General features: G+C 47.6%; 1 protein-coding gene across 8 annotated transcripts in view; it reads right to left on the bottom strand.

Annotated features, from left to right (window-relative positions):
* Window positions 1–780: 780 nt before the first annotated feature.
* The window catches only part of LRRC7 (leucine rich repeat containing 7), a 198,980-nt gene continuing 183,086 nt past the window's right edge, over window positions 781–16,674 (bottom strand). For all 8 annotated transcript variants that reach the window (XM_090146844.1, XM_090146845.1, XM_031604275.2 and 5 more), the window contains 7 exons: window positions 14,240–15,920; window positions 12,594–12,743; window positions 8,925–9,044; window positions 4,771–4,989; window positions 3,530–3,622; window positions 1,605–1,679; window positions 781–1,243 (listed from right to left, as the gene is read on the bottom strand). In XM_090146844.1, coding sequence (XP_090002970.1) covers window positions 1,136–1,243; window positions 1,605–1,679; window positions 3,530–3,622; window positions 4,771–4,989; window positions 8,925–9,044; window positions 12,594–12,743; window positions 14,240–15,920 — 2,446 coding nt within the window. In that variant the 3' untranslated portion in view covers window positions 781–1,135. The remainder of the gene's footprint in view (window positions 1,244–1,604; window positions 1,680–3,529; window positions 3,623–4,770; window positions 4,990–8,924; window positions 9,045–12,593; window positions 12,744–14,239; window positions 15,921–16,674) is intronic.

Raw genomic sequence — 16,674 nt, 5'->3', positions numbered from 1 at the left:
ACCTGAATTACTGAGGCAGCAGCAGTTTGGCAGAATTTGGTGCTGTCTCTGTTGAAAACAGCACGAGGATTTTTACCTTAAGGGTTTTCAGATTCGGTACTTCGGTGGGAAAGCTTCCCATGCTCTGTCAGTGCCACTCTTCTACGATTTCTCATGTATACTCAATCAATCCCCATTCATTCTAGAGACTGTTACTCAAATAAAGGGTTGTGTAAAGGCTAGAGCCATACTGATCATGGACGTAGCGAGCCCGGGCCAGAGCAAAAAGACAGAACACCATAACACAGGGAAATGGGCAACACAGGTGAAGGGCCTGTCACTTCAAATGGAAAAGATAGAATAATAAAATTAGCAGCAACAAAAGAAGTTTTACTGCCACCCATCACAAACTTCTCTCCGTTTAGGAACCAGAGCTGTCTAAACTCACTGCTCGTCCACTTGGTGCGTTCACATGGAAGCAACTGAAAGTGCCCACCAGCAGGACGTGAGCCCGTCTCCGTGCCGGTTGGTTACACCATCCCGGGGCTATCCAAATCTCACCCTGTGCAGCGACAGTTTCACTCATTAGTATGGAGCCAGCTATACACACTGCATATGTACAGGTATTTTCATAAGGCATATAATATCTTTGCATTGAAAATAAATGAACGTTATTAAATTTAATTTAATATATACTTTCTTTGAGGTGTTTATGAAAATATTTTTTCTCTATATTTTCGTATGTGACATGATAGAAATATTTCATGGGAAGTACAGGTTAATATATTTTATCTTTATAAAGGCATATACAACTTTGAGGCAGTGTTTCTGATGGACAGCAGAATTCCTAAAGAATTGGTATGTGCTTCTGTGTTTTGAAATCATATGAAATTGACTTTAAGAAGTAACTCGATTAAAAAAACGCACCAATGCACAGCCGGAGGCTGACGATTAGAACTAACACATAGCCACAGGAACCAGAGATTTATATCGCTCATATATTTCTTTCAAGATGATTGGTACTAACATAGAGTATTATACATTTGGCACTACTGTTTGCCATTGGTCCAGCAATTGGCAAAAATTGGTTTCCTATGTATAAATCTGTTTGAACATTAGATCTGGCTAGACATATTTACTATTTATAAAAAAATATTTAGACAGTAAGCTCACGTTGAATAACTAGGTCTACTGTGTTCTGGAAACTCTTCAGTAGTAATACAGCTTTCTCGTGTTCCATATGTACAAAACTGTGTCCGTTTGCCTGCAACGCAAAAACAAGAAGGGAAATCACGTGAGGTTCTCTTTAATACCTTCATTTCGGGGGAGAAAAGGGATAATACAGAAGGGACAAAAAGCCAGAAATGAGCAGCAGTCACACAGTGATCTCCTGTAACCAGGAGTTCAGAGGGAACACTGCTGCCACAGCTGCTCTGTGGCCTCTTTTCCACATACACTTAGTGGTTTCACACAGCTTTATTCCTTCTGAGACCAGATTTCAAGACTACTGCAAGTAACACTGTTAGAAATCAACACTGAAGTGCCAAGAATTGTACTGAAAACAACATTAGTGTGAGATGCAAAGGCATGCCTTATACCTCAGTTACAAAGCAGAAAATCCCTACCTGGAGGATCTTGTCGCCAGGCTGGAGCAGGCTGGATGCTGGTCCGTCAGGCTGAACCCTAGTAACAAAGATACCCTATAAGTCAGAAGTAACAGAGGTTAGGATGCTATTACCAAGAACTAGTTCCAAAAAAACAGGTGTTTCCCTAACTGCTGGGCTGGGGATCTATGCTCTCTGGCAATGCTCTCAACACCAACCCCCTGTTTTAATGTGCAAGGAGCCGAGCAGAGGCAGCAGCTTGTAGCAGCGCTCGTGACCTGCAGCCTGTTAGCTCCTGACACCATGTAACTCAGGGTCATCTGAAGCAAGATTCCACTTCACAAATAACATGCAATTGGAAGAGTTTCTGGAAACAGACAGGAGTAACAGGATTAGCAGGAGTTAATTAATTAAAGCAGAACAATGGTCTCTAGAATCCTCGCTGAATCCACTGTCTGCAGAGCAATTAAATAATGAAGAATATTTTGAGATTTGTGTTCAGAATTTCTGTAAAACATGTTAATAAGCCCCCAAGTTAGGGATGGAGCTCCTGAGTGATGAGTGCAATATTTCCACACAGCTCATGAGGTCCTGGACCTCCACACCTGCAGCCTCACCTCCCCACTGCTCTCACACAGCACTGCAGGGAGCACCTCACACTGGCCCCAGAGCTGAGCACAGGCTGCATTTCACCAGGCACACTGCTCTGAGACACCAGGGACATTCCCTGCTCATCACCATCACGTAAATCCTGTGTCCCCTCAGGGCACTTCTCAGCCTTCTGGAGCAGGGTTCTGCCCAGTGTTTCTGCTGCCCTTCCAGAAACCTGAGCTCCTGCAGAGCAGAGGGATGGAACCTATCGTGCTTACATGTCCCCCACGTGCCACTGAAGTTTGAAACATCTGCCATTCAGAACTACTGCTCTGTACTGCTTCCCTCTCATGCCAGCACCATCAGTGTGTCATGGCAGGGGCACATCCCTGCTCAGAGCACTGCTCCCTGCCATCGCTGCTGCTCGCATCTCAGGGGCAGAGCAGAGCCATGTGTTGGCTCAGAGGTCTGCAGACAACAGGCAGTTGCTGAGGACAACATTGGGAAGCAATTGCAAAAGCCCCAATGCTTTAAACTGTTCCTTCCTTCAATATAACCGTTCTAGCACACCTTTACACACAATTTTGAATTGTTTTCATTAGTACTATTCTATCTACAGCTGTTGCTGCACTGCACGTGTAAGTAACTCGTGCAGGTACATTCCTAGTGGGACACAGGTTCTCCTTTAAGGATTTCAGACAAGTGACAGACAGTGGAAGCACAACTTAATTCTAATCCCATCCATCAAACTGAAAAGAGGACACAGTGTTCCATATTGCAATACCAATGGACACCCAACATGAACAACCAGAACTAATACTGGCTGTCCTTGGCCATCATGCACCACAATGGCCAGGCCTTTAATTAGCATTACAAACCAGGAGATTGCTTGCCCTGGTGTTCCTAAGCTATGGCTCATCTCCAGACCAGTTCATGGACCAGGACTGCTTTATTTTATGCCCCTGCTACAGACTGCTATTTCAGTTACCTGGTGATGCTTACTCCTGCCTCAGCAGTGCCTCTAATCATGCTGAGTGACAAATTAATTGGGGCCTATACTGATTCTCAAAAGGAGAAAGTGAGAGAGATGATGCTCTGCAACACAGTCTGACAATTTATCTGTGTGAACTATAAACCAGACACCCATGTGACTTCTGTTTTAAGTCTCTCGTCTCCATTAACCAAACAAACAAAAACCAAACATTTCTCCCATAGCAGAACAAGGCCACATGTGGGAAAACTTCTTCCATTTATTGTAACAGAAGTTCATAAAGATGCCATTCATTTATTGTGTCTGTCTCTCCACTACAGGCACTCTAAAATAAAGCCCGTTTAGTGAGAAATGCACGACTTACCTTATCAGAAGGTTTGAATGGATTGCCTTGTCCACTTATTCCACCACTGATACTAAAACCAAGGCCAGGATTCTTCTCTATCCTCACACAAAACTAGGTTAAAAAGATACAGCAAGGTAAGTCACTGCCAGCACCAAAGCCTGACCAAACAATGGCATCTTCTTGTACAGCTGAGCTCACATCAACAAGATGAATTCACCCTCTCAAAAGCTCTATTGCACAACACAGTAAAAGCCGTTGAAATGTTGTTTTAAAATGAAAGATTTTCATAGTTTTAACATGCTGCAGTGATACTACAGTACTCACAGAGCTCTGCCTATTTTTGCATATATTTAAATTTTTATTTTCAAGGAGAAAAATAAAAGACACTTGTGAAAAAGCAGTTAGTGTCAGCCCAGTCTTTCCCTCTCACTGGAACCTCGGGTAATTATGTCAGTAAGAACAGAATCTGCCCCTACAGTCCATGTTGTGCACTTCCTTTGCTCCAGCTGTCACACCCCTGGGTGCTGTGCAGGTGACAAACAGCTGCAAGCAAGGGGAAGTTCAGAGATCTTCAGAATCTTGCCAGTATCAGCCCCAGTAGTTCTGAGCACCAATGGTTTTACAATTCCAAGAAATAGTGCAGAATCTTATCTGTCAGTCAGGATGGATTTCAATGGCATTGGCTAATTTAGTGTAAAATAAAAATGACATCTGTGCAGCTTAATGACCACTCGTCAAGGCACAAGGAATGGCTTCTGAATCTCAGTGCTCTGCCCAGAGACTTAAACCAGGCAGCTGCTCGCACAGACTGCCAGCACTTCACACAGGAGAGAGTTTTGCTGTTGAATCTGAGCCTCGTTCCTTGAGTTGGTGCCTCCAGCAGTCACTGACATCGGTAAGGCCAAATAGATCGGGGACAGGACCACGCAGGGAAGCTCACCAGCACCCACCAGGTGAGGGTGCAGGATCTGCCAAACACTGCACTGTCAGCACGGAGCCAGGATGCTGCGAACTGGGAGGAACTGCTGACAAGTTCAGCATGACCACTGATGTCAGCTCTGGTCAGGAACCTCAGTGCCAGCATTCCCTGGTCAAGCCAAGAAAATCAGTGCCATTCCCTGGTGCTGGGCAGCACAACCCACCTCCACGCTCTGCCAGGCACATGGCAGCGCTGCCCCAGACTCCCTCATACTGCTGTGTGCAAGAGGGGGATACAGGACTATCTTTCACAGCGTTACTTTCTGCAGACATGCTCCCACCTGCTCCTGGTAGGTGTCCGTACTCCTCTGCCCCTTGGTCTGGATGAGGCATCGCCCCGTCTGCGGCGCCCGGGAGCTCTGCGAGGAGGGGATCTGGATGGGCAGCGGGGGCTGGTACTGCTGGATGGTCACCTTGTTCATGTTCCCCTCATACTGCTGCTCACGGCTGCGGTGCTGCAGGCTTTGCGACCCCATCAAGGTCTGGATGTGGCTACCTGCCTGTGGGTAATGCAGCCCGTTAGGCCAGAAAGCTGAAAAGAAGCAATTATTACAACTTACAGAGTCAAGTATGAGCAAACCTCTTAAATCCCATCAGAGGTTTGTCTTCTGACCACGGTTAGGAACAGTTGTGATGAAAAGCAGCGAGGATACACTCATTTGGCGACCCAGAGAGGTTTAAGGGAAATCAGCCAGATGCAGTTTCATAAACAGAAAGTTGTTTTTTCCTCGTGTTGTGATACATGAATACGTGCTTCAGCTCAGAATATATTAAAAAATACACTAAACTGGAGTGGATTATTCATCACAGCATACTCTAAGACACTGAGAATCCTCCATCACTCCACTGCATTGTTTTCAGATTACAGCCACCCACCAAGGACAAGCATTTGAGCATTGTATTTGAAGACTGTGAACATGAAGGAGCATTAGAACTGCACATCTCAGTATCTGCCAGTTTCTGTGGACAAAGTGAAAACAACAGTGGCACAATCCCTTCCCGTTACAAAGCTCTGATTTTCACTAGGACTGAGCCCTTCTGACTCTGCTGAGAGAGTCAGCAATGGGGGGATGGCATTTCAGAGATGATCAACATTAACACAGCCACAGATCAGGATGTTTTGTACCTGTCAGCCATTCATCTGACCTTGCAAGTGATAGCAACCAAGGCACTGGAACTAACTGCTCGCTGCCACTGCTAAAATGCACTGGGATGGATTTTCAAGAATTGCCTGCTGAATACATCATTAATTTAGATGCTGTTGGAGCGACTCGAGGTACTGAATGCAGCAAGATGCACAATGACTGCAAGCAAAAACTGCTCTGCCTTGGTGTTCTACTGACTGCATCTGAGCAGAAGGACCAGCTAGCACAGCCAGAACACGTCTGGCAGGTCTGTGTCTCAGTACTTGAGATGGGTAGTCTCAGTGAGAGATGGCACAGAACTCTGCTACTGTTGTACCCTGCTGTTTAGTGCCCAAACTCTTATTAAAGAGAACATGGACAGACAGTGTTAATGGGCACTGACCAACTTGTTCCTGGAAGAGCCTGGGGAAGTCAGTCTGCACTGATTTTCCTGCTTTGCGGGTCAGGAAGATCTGCAGTTCCTCCAAGATGAGAAGGGAATTGCCCAGCACAGACTTGGAGCAATTCATCAGCTCCCAGCACATCAAGCCATGTGCCCACATCACCCTGAGCTATGCAGGTCCTGTGTTCATGTGCTTGGCACTCATTGCTGAAGTATCCAAAAAGAGAGGAATCTCATAAATCCCACTGTTTGACTCAGATATGATGCAGCTCATCCACCACAGCATCTGCATCAGGCACAACGTCCACCTCAAAGGAGGACACCTATTTCAAATGCAAACAACACTGTGCATCTTCAACTGAAAACCTTCAGATCTTCACATCAGCCTAAAAGAGCTCCAGACTGAGCAGCAGACACTGGAAATAAAACAGAAGGACCTCCAGTTTCCCAGTTCTGGCTAACAGATACACCTGTAAGTCAGAAGGAGGAAGATGAGGAGACTCAGCCATGTTAGTACATCCTGTTTCCAGGCAGCTGCCTTGCTCCAGTTCCTCAAACACCCCTTGCACAGCTGCTGAGTCCCAGATAGCCCATGCAGGGCTCTCCAAGAGCTCATGTAGCCTCAGCTGTTGTGTGTTCCACCGCCACCCACAGCTGCTGCAGCAGCCAACCAGCCCCCATGCTGCTGGAATCAGCAGCCGTTCATTTTCATCTTCATTTTCACTCTTCAGCCACTCATTTCCATCAGCAGTGACTCCAGGCTGCCTTTGGGCTCTCCTCCCCCACACCTCTACCCCTTCCTTCTTACAGAAAAGCAGGTAATTCAGAACAAACTGACATGACATAAAAGCATAGGCACCGCAGTTCTCTAACACGGCAGTGGGTGACTTGATTTAAAGGTTAGTAAATTTAAAGCTTATCCATACAATATCTTGTATATACAATAACTTAACCATAAAACTTATCCGTACAATAAATAAATAAATATCCCACAGCTTATGAGCTGATCACTTAAATGATGATACTTAGATTAAAACAAAGCTGGTGTCTGACCTGTAGCGTGAGCAGTGAAGAGGTCAGCAGTTAGCCCTCACATCCCATACAGTTATGCAGTGTAGCATTCCCACCCCCAATGAACAGAAGTGCCATCACGACACAACCTGCAGCCCTCTGGGTGCAGCTGGTGTAGGAGCACGCGCTGTGATGGCTACAGACATCCTCCACCATCCTGAGCACAGCCTGTGGATGGCACCTCCCCTCCAAAGAGCACATCCCAGCTTTCTCCCAGCCATTTCCCAAGGGCAGCTCTGCCCCAGGCTGACTGCTCTGCAGGAGCCCTTTCTCACCGTGACTACAGGTACTTTGCTATGGGGAAACAACAACAGGTACTACAATTTGTATTTACATCATGTCATTCTTCCTTATGGCATACTTCCTGTCCATAGCAGATTTTTGGAAGCCAAGGCCCTGCAGGTGACTTACATTGGAAATGAGATGAGCATAGTCATAACACACTGCAAAGCACCTCCTGAGGACGGGTAAACAGTTTTCAGAATTCATTTCTCATTCCTGTTAATAGACTTTGTTTGAAGAGATGACATCACCACTCCTTGTGGCTCCTGCTGGAGGTGGGTAAGCTGAAAACAAACCCTGTTCTCAGAAATGGCGATTATTTGTTCTTCAGAAAAAGGTCTCCATCATGCCCACCGCCTCCCCTGATCTCATTGCTATTCTGTATTCATTCAGCATCACCCCAAATGCTAATTACTGTTAGCTCAGTGCCCGATGCTTACAGCACAACTAAAGCAGCCCACAGCGGGTGCAACAAAGGGCTGCTCCCCGGAGTGCAGCAGATTTCAGTACAGTTATGCAATATTTGTGCTTACTGCTTTGGAGCACTGAGACACCCCAGTATTCAGGATGAACGAGAGTCTGCAGTTTCTTACTACAGTAACACTGATGATGCGAGACATAAACTTGTGTCCAATCACCTGAGTGGCTCAGCGCAGGTTTTATCCCAAAATGCTTGTGAAGATAAGGATGAAGGGTAAGTTAACATACAAAGCTATTTTCGTATCCTGAGTGCAAACTCCTTGTCTCTACCTTCTTGAAAGGGTTGCTGCTGTCTTGGAGAAACAGATGTGAAGCCAGTCGGGGAATATTTATCTCATCAGTGCTGATGGATAATTACTCTGCTGAAGTTTTCAATAGGCACATTATAACTTCATCCAGGAGCAGGACCCATCTCCACACAGACAGCAATTGCTGCCACAGGCACAGCTCCCCTTGTGAAGCTGGTGGTGGCTCACAGTGTCCCAGCAGCGGCAGCCCATGAGCTGCTCCCCACCTCAGCACATTTCCTTTTGGCCATAAACCGATGGATGTGATTGAAATGAGGAATTTGAGTGAAGGATTTGAAGGCCAGGAGCCCAAAGCTCTCCAGCACCGCCCTCCTGCGGGAAGCTCCTCCTTCAGCTTTGGTCAGTGCAGTGGTTTCTCTCCATCACCCAACCAATTCTTTCTTCCATTTAGGTTTGAAACAATTGCAAAGCACTTCTTCAGATGACTGAAGAACACATGGGACTGCAGCTCTGAAATATTAGAGCCGATTGGTGGTCAATTAGGAACTTTTCCTCTACAGTGCCCACCATGTGCAGGAATACGTCTAAGGACGCACAGTGCCCCGTTCTCACACTGCAATATGCTGCAGCACTGGCATAAATACAAAGATGGGCAGCAGCATCAAAACAAGGCCCTTCATTCCTAGTGAGCGCTGCTTAAAACACTGAGACCAAACCAGAGGACCTTTAAAAGTCCCTTCCAACTCAAGCAACTGCAAAGTTCCATAAAAACAAGCATCTCCCAGGCCCACCCCAGGCCCCTCCTCCTCCCCGGCCGCGCTGCTCACCTTCTTGCTGACAGTGTCGGGGGGCACATCCCGCCGCCCCAGCGGGTAGGGGTTCCACTGGCCGCTCCCCGGCCCCTCGTCCTGCCCGTTGTCCAGGACACTGCTCTGCTGCGACGGGGTCTGTTCACAAACGGTAGGGCAGCCTTTAGTCACCAGCAACAACTCTGCTCCAACCTTATTTCAGTAATCAACACTATTGCTAAAATGGAAATCTCGCAGATAGCTACAGCATTTCGTTAACGCACAATCACACGCCAGTGGGACTCTGCAAGTTAGAGATCTTAAGTACACAGGAGAAATAACGAGCATGATGAATGATGAGAGAAAAGAGCAAACTTGTTTACCCTTGATCCTTGTTTTCAGAACAACAAATTTTGGCATAGTCACGTATTTAAATGGGCATTGATTGTTTGAATGAAAGCTTTCCTACTGGCCACCAAAACCATTTCACTGAGCGCAGAGGAAGGCCAGATGACTCCCTTCTCTTTGCTCAGATGGACGTTCCCTGCAGTGGCACTGCAGCCACGGGATGCTCAGCACACAGCTCTCCTGGTTCCGTTCCAAGGCAGCCAGGCACCGTAAGCACAACAGTAACCACAGAGTAAATGCTTTCCTGAATATGAACAGACATCACACACGCATCATTTCCTAAATAAGTCTGGCACTTTTGGGGGTACTTTTTCTCTGCTTTTCTCTCCTTTCAGACATGACTCAGGTCATTTCCTCACTGCACAGTTCTCAGTGCCCTTCAGGCCACCTGCACCTTCCCGCACCTTCCTGCCTCCTCCAGCTTTTCTCCTCTTGCTGTGTTTCTTTCCACAGCTGAAATCACACTGCCATGGGTACATCGCTCTGTGCCAGACCCCCAGAATCTCCAGCACTGCCCTCCTGCGGGAAGCTCCTCCTTCAGCTTTGGTCAGTGCAGTGGTTTCTCTCCATCACCCAACCAATTCTATCTTCCATTTAAGTTTGAAACAATTGCAAAGCACTTCTTCAGATGACTGAAGAACACATGGGACTGCAGCTCTGAAATATTAGAGCTGATTAGTGGTCAATTAGGAACTTTTCCTCTACAGTGCAGGCTTAAAAATCCTTTAAGAATAAATAAAGTTAAACTTTTAAGAACTGCACTCCTCAGAGGTGAGTAAAGGAAATTCATCCTTAATTATTTCAAATCCAAGGAAACTGTCACCATTCTCTCATCATTCAAGAAGTCTTCCAGAAGAATCAGGAAAGCTGTGATTTCCCCACATGAAAATGACAGCCGGGAGCTCCCCCATTCCTGCGGGCAGAATGCAGGTCCTGCTATGGGGATCAGCCCCTCTTCTGCCTCCACACCTCTGTGCCCCCACCACGGACGGCACACTGCTTCTGCAACAAAAGTGCTCTGTGCAGAACGCCATGTTCTGAGGAGCAGCAGGGAACCATGGAGCAGAAAGGGCCCCATGGACGCAGTGCTGCCGGGCAGGAGCTCACTGCTGCTGCTCTGCCTGCTGAGCAACACAAGTCGATATGCTGATGGCTGGCAGGGCTGCTGCGCCTGCTGCAACCCAAAGCACAGCTATGAGAAGCACCGTGGTGCAGGCACTGACCATTCAAAGCAGCACCGCAGCCTTCCTCGTAAGCGCCCAACTGATGTGCGGTGCTGAGTTAACACTCAACAGGGAAAACAAAAATCAGAGGGTACTTTCTGAAGAGAAAGGAAGATTCTATTCTGAAAATTCTAATATGATAAAAGTTCCTCTCTCCATTTTCTGCAGCAAAACGAATCCCCCTCCTTGGCATGTTATTCATTCACAGAGCTTGGACAGACCATAAACCAGCAAAAACCACTTAACCACTACGTCAGGGAGAACTGGGGTCAGCAGTTCATACATGGAGAGGGCTCAGTAATTAATCTCGTCAGAATACATAAGTGCTAAACACGGTTTCCTGATCTTCCACTGGACAAGCAGATCCCACTCGTTATGCTCTCCTGAATCCGGCCACAGCACAGAGGGAGGAGAAGAGGAGAGGAGAGGATGGAGCTGCTGTGGCCTGGATTCACTGAGAAGTGCAAAATGCTTTACAATGCATGAAGGAACAAAATCAAACAATAATAAACGTTAATTATTCTTTTTCCAACAATAGTCTTACCCCTTTCCCAAATGGTACAGTGAGAGAACACACCCCTCATGCCTTTCAGCATCACATGTCACATGGATACATAGCAATGAAATGCCAGTGGGATATAAAGCAGAATAATTCACTGCCCCAAACACATCACCCCGACCAGTTCCTCCGATGTCCAGGTTTTCACTTCCATATTCATATACACCTCAAAACTGTGGAAGTGATATTACTCTGAACTTTGTGTACAAAACCTCTCCCCCTGTCCGGAGCTGCTGCGGATGGATGGGTGTCTGTGAAGGACTGCTGACAAGGGGGACCACACACCCAAACAGACAGACAAACTCTTGGACAGGAAAAACAGCACGAGCAACACCGAACAGCTGTCCATGTCCCAGCACACACAGCCACAGCCGAGACCTGAGCTGGACAACGAGGAGGCACACGCCCACACTGGGACTCACCCAAACCTGGGACAGCTGAATGGTGGTGGTGGTACGGAGAGTCACAGCAGGGGAACCTGACAGCCACCTGTGTGTGCTGTGCATGCTGTTAGGCTACCACAGCTTTGCTTGAGAACCTCGCTGTGTGCTGGCGTTAGCTAGGAGCCCTTTGGCCAGCACAGCCTGGTCACGCTGCTGCCCTCGGTTCTCTGGCACAGGGGTTGGATGTAAGCCCTACCCCACAACCCTGCCCTCCCTGGCACTGCACCAGCTGGCTGCAGCCACGTGCCCGCGGCAGGCCAGCAATTAACAGGGCAGATGATGGCGTTCCAGTGCCTGGCTCTGCGCTCTGCTACCACTTAATTACTCGCAGAGATGCAGCTCGTTTGCAGCACCAGCTACTGCTGTAACGAGGTGAGGCACGCAGCAATGCTCGCCCCTTCTGGCACCACACGGCCCCACACATGGCCTGCAGCAGGGCTCAGCATCTCCCTGGCACCCAGAGACGGGTCAGCAGTGGCCCTCATTGTTCTCCTCATCCAACATCTGCGTGTGTAGAGCTGTGTATGTATGCACTTATCAACAATATAGCATTAACAGTTGCAAAATACTTAGCAAAAATATGAAAAGTATGAAAATATGAAAAATATTTCTAAGGGCATTACTCAAAACAATTAAACGTTAGGTTAGGCGTGCTAGCCACTTATCATGGCACGCATCAGCTATTAGAGTGCCCCGTTAATGTTCAAATGTTACAAATCCTGTCTCTTGGAGCCTATTCAATTGCATATCAAACATCTTTACATTAACTTTTTAAGAACTAAACAGTCACGAAACAAAGCACGTTCTTCATTTCTATGCACACATCAAGTCGTTTAGAAAACATAATGATCGCATCATCTAACACAAGAGCAGAAAGCAGTAATGACAGCCATGTGAGCTCCTTAATCCAAAAAGCAAGATCATCGAGCAGGAAAACACCACTGCCATCATCTTTGCTTTTTGGATTGTGTACAATATAAGCATGAACAGTAGGCAAAAGCTAAACCAAGAGAAAGCAAGGATTATTATTAATTTATTTGGTAATGCTGGTATATGCTGGCTATCCCATACTTACTTTCGGTAGAGGTAGCTCTTGAAGCATTTGGTTTTCAAATTTAGATTTAGTCTGCAAGTTTAAAGTCATGCTTCTGCCGGCATGCATTGCTGAAAACCCTCCAGAGTGCAGCATGCCAAGGCTAACTGTGTTGTGTTTGTAAGCAGCGGTCTGAGTAGAGGAAACAACCACGTGACAGGATATGAACACACATGCTCCTTCAATTAAGTATCACACATATATGGTTAATTTCACAAAGTTTTAGTTTAAGCAAACAAACAGTACCAAGAAGTAAATAGCTTTTTGATGCATGCACTGAGTCACACGGAAGCAAATACATTGCTAGTTGTACATAAAATGGATACCATAAAAGACTTCAACGCTGACAGCAGATGAAATATGTCCTTATCTATATTCTGAGAACTGCGGTATATAACGTGGCACAAGTCTCTACTTTGAAAATACGGCCAAATTTTGGTATGTCTGCACCACCCCAGCTGGGCCAGAAAACACGTCTGGCACAACGGTGGGAACTCGTCCGTGGGATGAGCCTGCAGGCGTGCATCCCTGCGGGCAGCCTGCCCCGAGCTGCTGGGTGCTGCAGACAGCTGGAGGCCAGCTCTGCCTCTGCAGCATCGCTGGGAGCGGGGCGTAACTGTGACATCACCAATGTCAGCTTTCCGCCAATCAGAGCATTTCTTAAGCACATACCCATTGTAAGCTCCTAGTAAAGATGCTTCTAAAGCATCTGGGAAGTGTTTATTGCTACCAGAACCTTCTCTACCTGGCTGCTGTACTGTGCCTGGGGTAGGTGTTTTCCAACCTGTTTCACGCAGCACAGGGAACCCAGCTGAAGGAAGGAAAGAGCTTCAGCCTTCGAGCCAGTTCAGCAAGGTTGCCCACTTAACCCTTAGTGGTATTTCAGTATCTGTCACATCTGAGCAATAGGGAGGGATAATAAACATATCCACACCAAACTCGTGGATATCTAGCATGAAATACGTAGGCAGACACATTTTGCTACTAACCTATGCATCAGACCACAGCAGCTTTTCACAATCACTGCAGGTTATGAAGTAAACCCAGATTCATAAAGTAGGCCATTAAATAGTCGACATCATTATAAGAAATCATGCACTGTCCTAACTGTGTTACGTTTCGGATAGAAGAGAAATGGGCACAAGCTCCTATTGCTAAGAGGAGTAATGATCACATTCCATGTTAACAGCAGTGGCAGCGTATTTCCAGTAATGCTTTTCAATGCTAAGAGAGAGCTTTAAGGTGCCTCTGCTAACAGCAATGTGAAAACTAAAATTATTATGGTTTTTTTTTTTGTTTTTTTTTGTTTTTTTTGGTTGGTATTTTTCCTCATTTTGTTTCACTGCAAAGATGTATCCGGCCTCTCCCAGCGCTCTCGAATCATTACGGGAGCGGTGGCCTTCGGCAGCGCCCGCACCTGCAGCGAGGAGGGGATGCTTGGTTGGGCAGGCAGCAGCAGGGCTCCTCCCGGGGGGCTCTCCCTGCTGCTCTGCACACAAAGACCCCCGCGACGCCAACGCGGGATGTCATTACTGGGAGCTCTGGCGGTCACCACTGCACGTGCAAATAGTTTGAAATACCAAAACACACGACTAAAGGCATTAATTGCAGAGAAGTGCCAAACATACCCTGTCTAACCTTCTAGCTTCTATATGTCTAAGTAGCTGTTGTCTCCAGTCAGCAGGCATTTTAGCACAGCTCTCATTTCCCTTCACAGGGGTGGGCCTTGTCTTTATATCACTGTTATCGGAAGGCTTGTCGCCATAGTTACCCAAGTTATAGTCTGACGGTATCTTTTCCAGCAGAGCCGCCATGGTAGGTCTCGCTGAGACCGGCCTGGTTTGAGAGGTACCATAACTCTCTGTACTGTAGCTTCTTGCGGACAAGGGCCTCCTTTGGGTGAGGTTTTTAACGGGAAAGCTGCCGGTCTGGGCTTTCACTTCTTGGTAGGAAGGATGCTCGTCTTCATACCTGCCATTTCTCTTGAGGAACTGGGACTCGGAGACCGAGATGCTGCCCTGGCGCTCCATGGCCCCGCGGTACGGAGCCCGGCCATACCTGTCGCCGGGGGGCAGCTCGTGGGGCTCGCTCACCCTGCGGAACATGGACATCTCGGTGGAGCTGGCCAGAGAATCCGCCCTCCTCAAGAAGCCGGGCCTGGAGCCCTGGCTCGTGAAGGGTGTGCTGATGGCATCCTCGTTCACCGACGGCTGGGAGAAGGAGAACATGTGCTCCACGGGCGGGTAGCCGCGGTACGCCCTGGGGCTGACCAGCTCCTGGGGCAGGTTCTTGCTCTGCGGGGCAATGTACTCGGGGTTGAGCTGGAAAGGCGGCGGTAGCCTCTTCTCGGCCGTGACCTCCACTGCTCCCTGTGGGTTGAAGCTTTGGTCAAACTGGTAGACCTTCTTCGTCACGGACGACTTCTGCTGCGGCTGCACCTTGACGCTGCCGTAGGTCAGCAGCTCGTCGTCCAGCATGGGCACGGACTGGCTGCGGGACATGCTCAGCATGCCGTGCTCCGGGCCCAGCAGCTTGTCCACCCTCTCGTGGGCTCCTACAGTATCGTTACCAGATGCATAGTTTTCTAAAGGTATATTATAAACCTTGTAGGTACCGATGTCTATCTCGTCGATACTTTGCGATTTCTTAAATTTGTTTGTTTTTAAATCCCTCATCATCGGAGAAAGCCTTTCTGTACTCTTGCTGATGGAAATAACGCTTTTAGAAGGGTCTGGGCGACAGTGGATATGTGAAAAGACATTTGTGAGGCTTCTGTTAGCATTTGAATCGTGATATTCCCATGCTATTCCAGGAGCGAAAGTGCTAGTTATCTCAGGAGACTCTTTGACGTGATCTTTCCGCTCGGGCAAAGGGCTGGTGGTGGGGGTGTTTTCCAGTTTGGAAGGAAAAGCTGTCCTGTCTTCAAAAGGACTAGGAGTTCTGGTCCAATTTTGCCAAGGGTTGGGAGGAGGCACTTCAGATTCGTGTGTGTTTCTGAGCGTCGGCTGCTCCAGCTCCAGAGGAATGCCCACTATCCTGTCCTGCCTAATCAGCGGCCTGCGCCCGTGCGCAGATGTGCTTCTGGATTTGGTGCTTAGCAGAGGGTTAGCACTGGGGTTCTCCACCACACTCTCCTCCGCCACGAAGCCGGTGTTGTCGTAGTGTGAGCTGTCATTCCAGCTGTCGGTGAAGGTCTCACTCAGAGGACGCCGGTCGGTGCGCGGCGGCACGTTCCCTGCCGGAGCAGATTCCCGTTGGCTCAGTAATGGCTTTGTTTCGAGGGGCTGTGGAAACGACTGCACCAGCCTGCTGAAATAAAACAAAGCAAAACAAGGTAAAATGCCCTCCATTAGAGCACAGAAGCAGTCAGCAGAAAGAGGCACTTATAACGCGATTTAATGTTCTCCCATCTGTACTCGGGCTTTGGGATCGTATCGTGAGATGTGCGCCTTATGTCACGGATCTGGCATGTGCCTGCGGCAGTATGTTGCTCTGGAGCACAGATGCTGGAGGTATGTATACTGAGAAAATAAGAAGTAAGTCAGAATTCCTGGCTGGCTCAAAGCCAAGCTCACACATAAATCCAGCTGAGCATATTTTCCTGCTTTAAAAATAACCTTCTGTGAGTGCAGAGGAAATGTTTTATGCTTGCAACTTTTTCTTTTTTTTTAAAACAAAACTACCAGATGGAGTTTGTGCATCTTCTCACCACCAAGATGCTACACATCTCCAGTAAGCAGACTCCCTGTGTAATGCAAAGGGCCTGTGGATTTCATACGATGAAGCTACATTTGGGTGACCAGAGGCAGGGACAGACAGAGCACAGTGTTCCTTGAACGCAACAAGAGCACTTTCCAGTTGCTGATGGCCAGTGTGGATTACAGCTTCCAATCAGCTGCACTGCAATTGGAGTTCCAGGGCAGAGTGAGGCTCAGGACAGCATGAATGAGAGACACACGCACTCTGTTAACAACACTAAACTACAGCCAGCTGCAGCTTAGGACCACACAGAGCGGAATAATTACAGCTCAATTATTAGGTGTTTATAGGGCATGGCTATTGT

The sequence above is a fragment of the Phasianus colchicus genome, chromosome 9 (assembly GCF_987193195.1).
Source record: "Phasianus colchicus chromosome 9, bPhaCol1.hap1.1, whole genome shotgun sequence".
Classification (NCBI taxonomy): domain Eukaryota; kingdom Metazoa; phylum Chordata; class Aves; order Galliformes; family Phasianidae; genus Phasianus; species Phasianus colchicus.
Note: the sequence above shows the minus strand (reverse complement) of the source record. Positions and strands in the feature narration are given on the sequence as shown.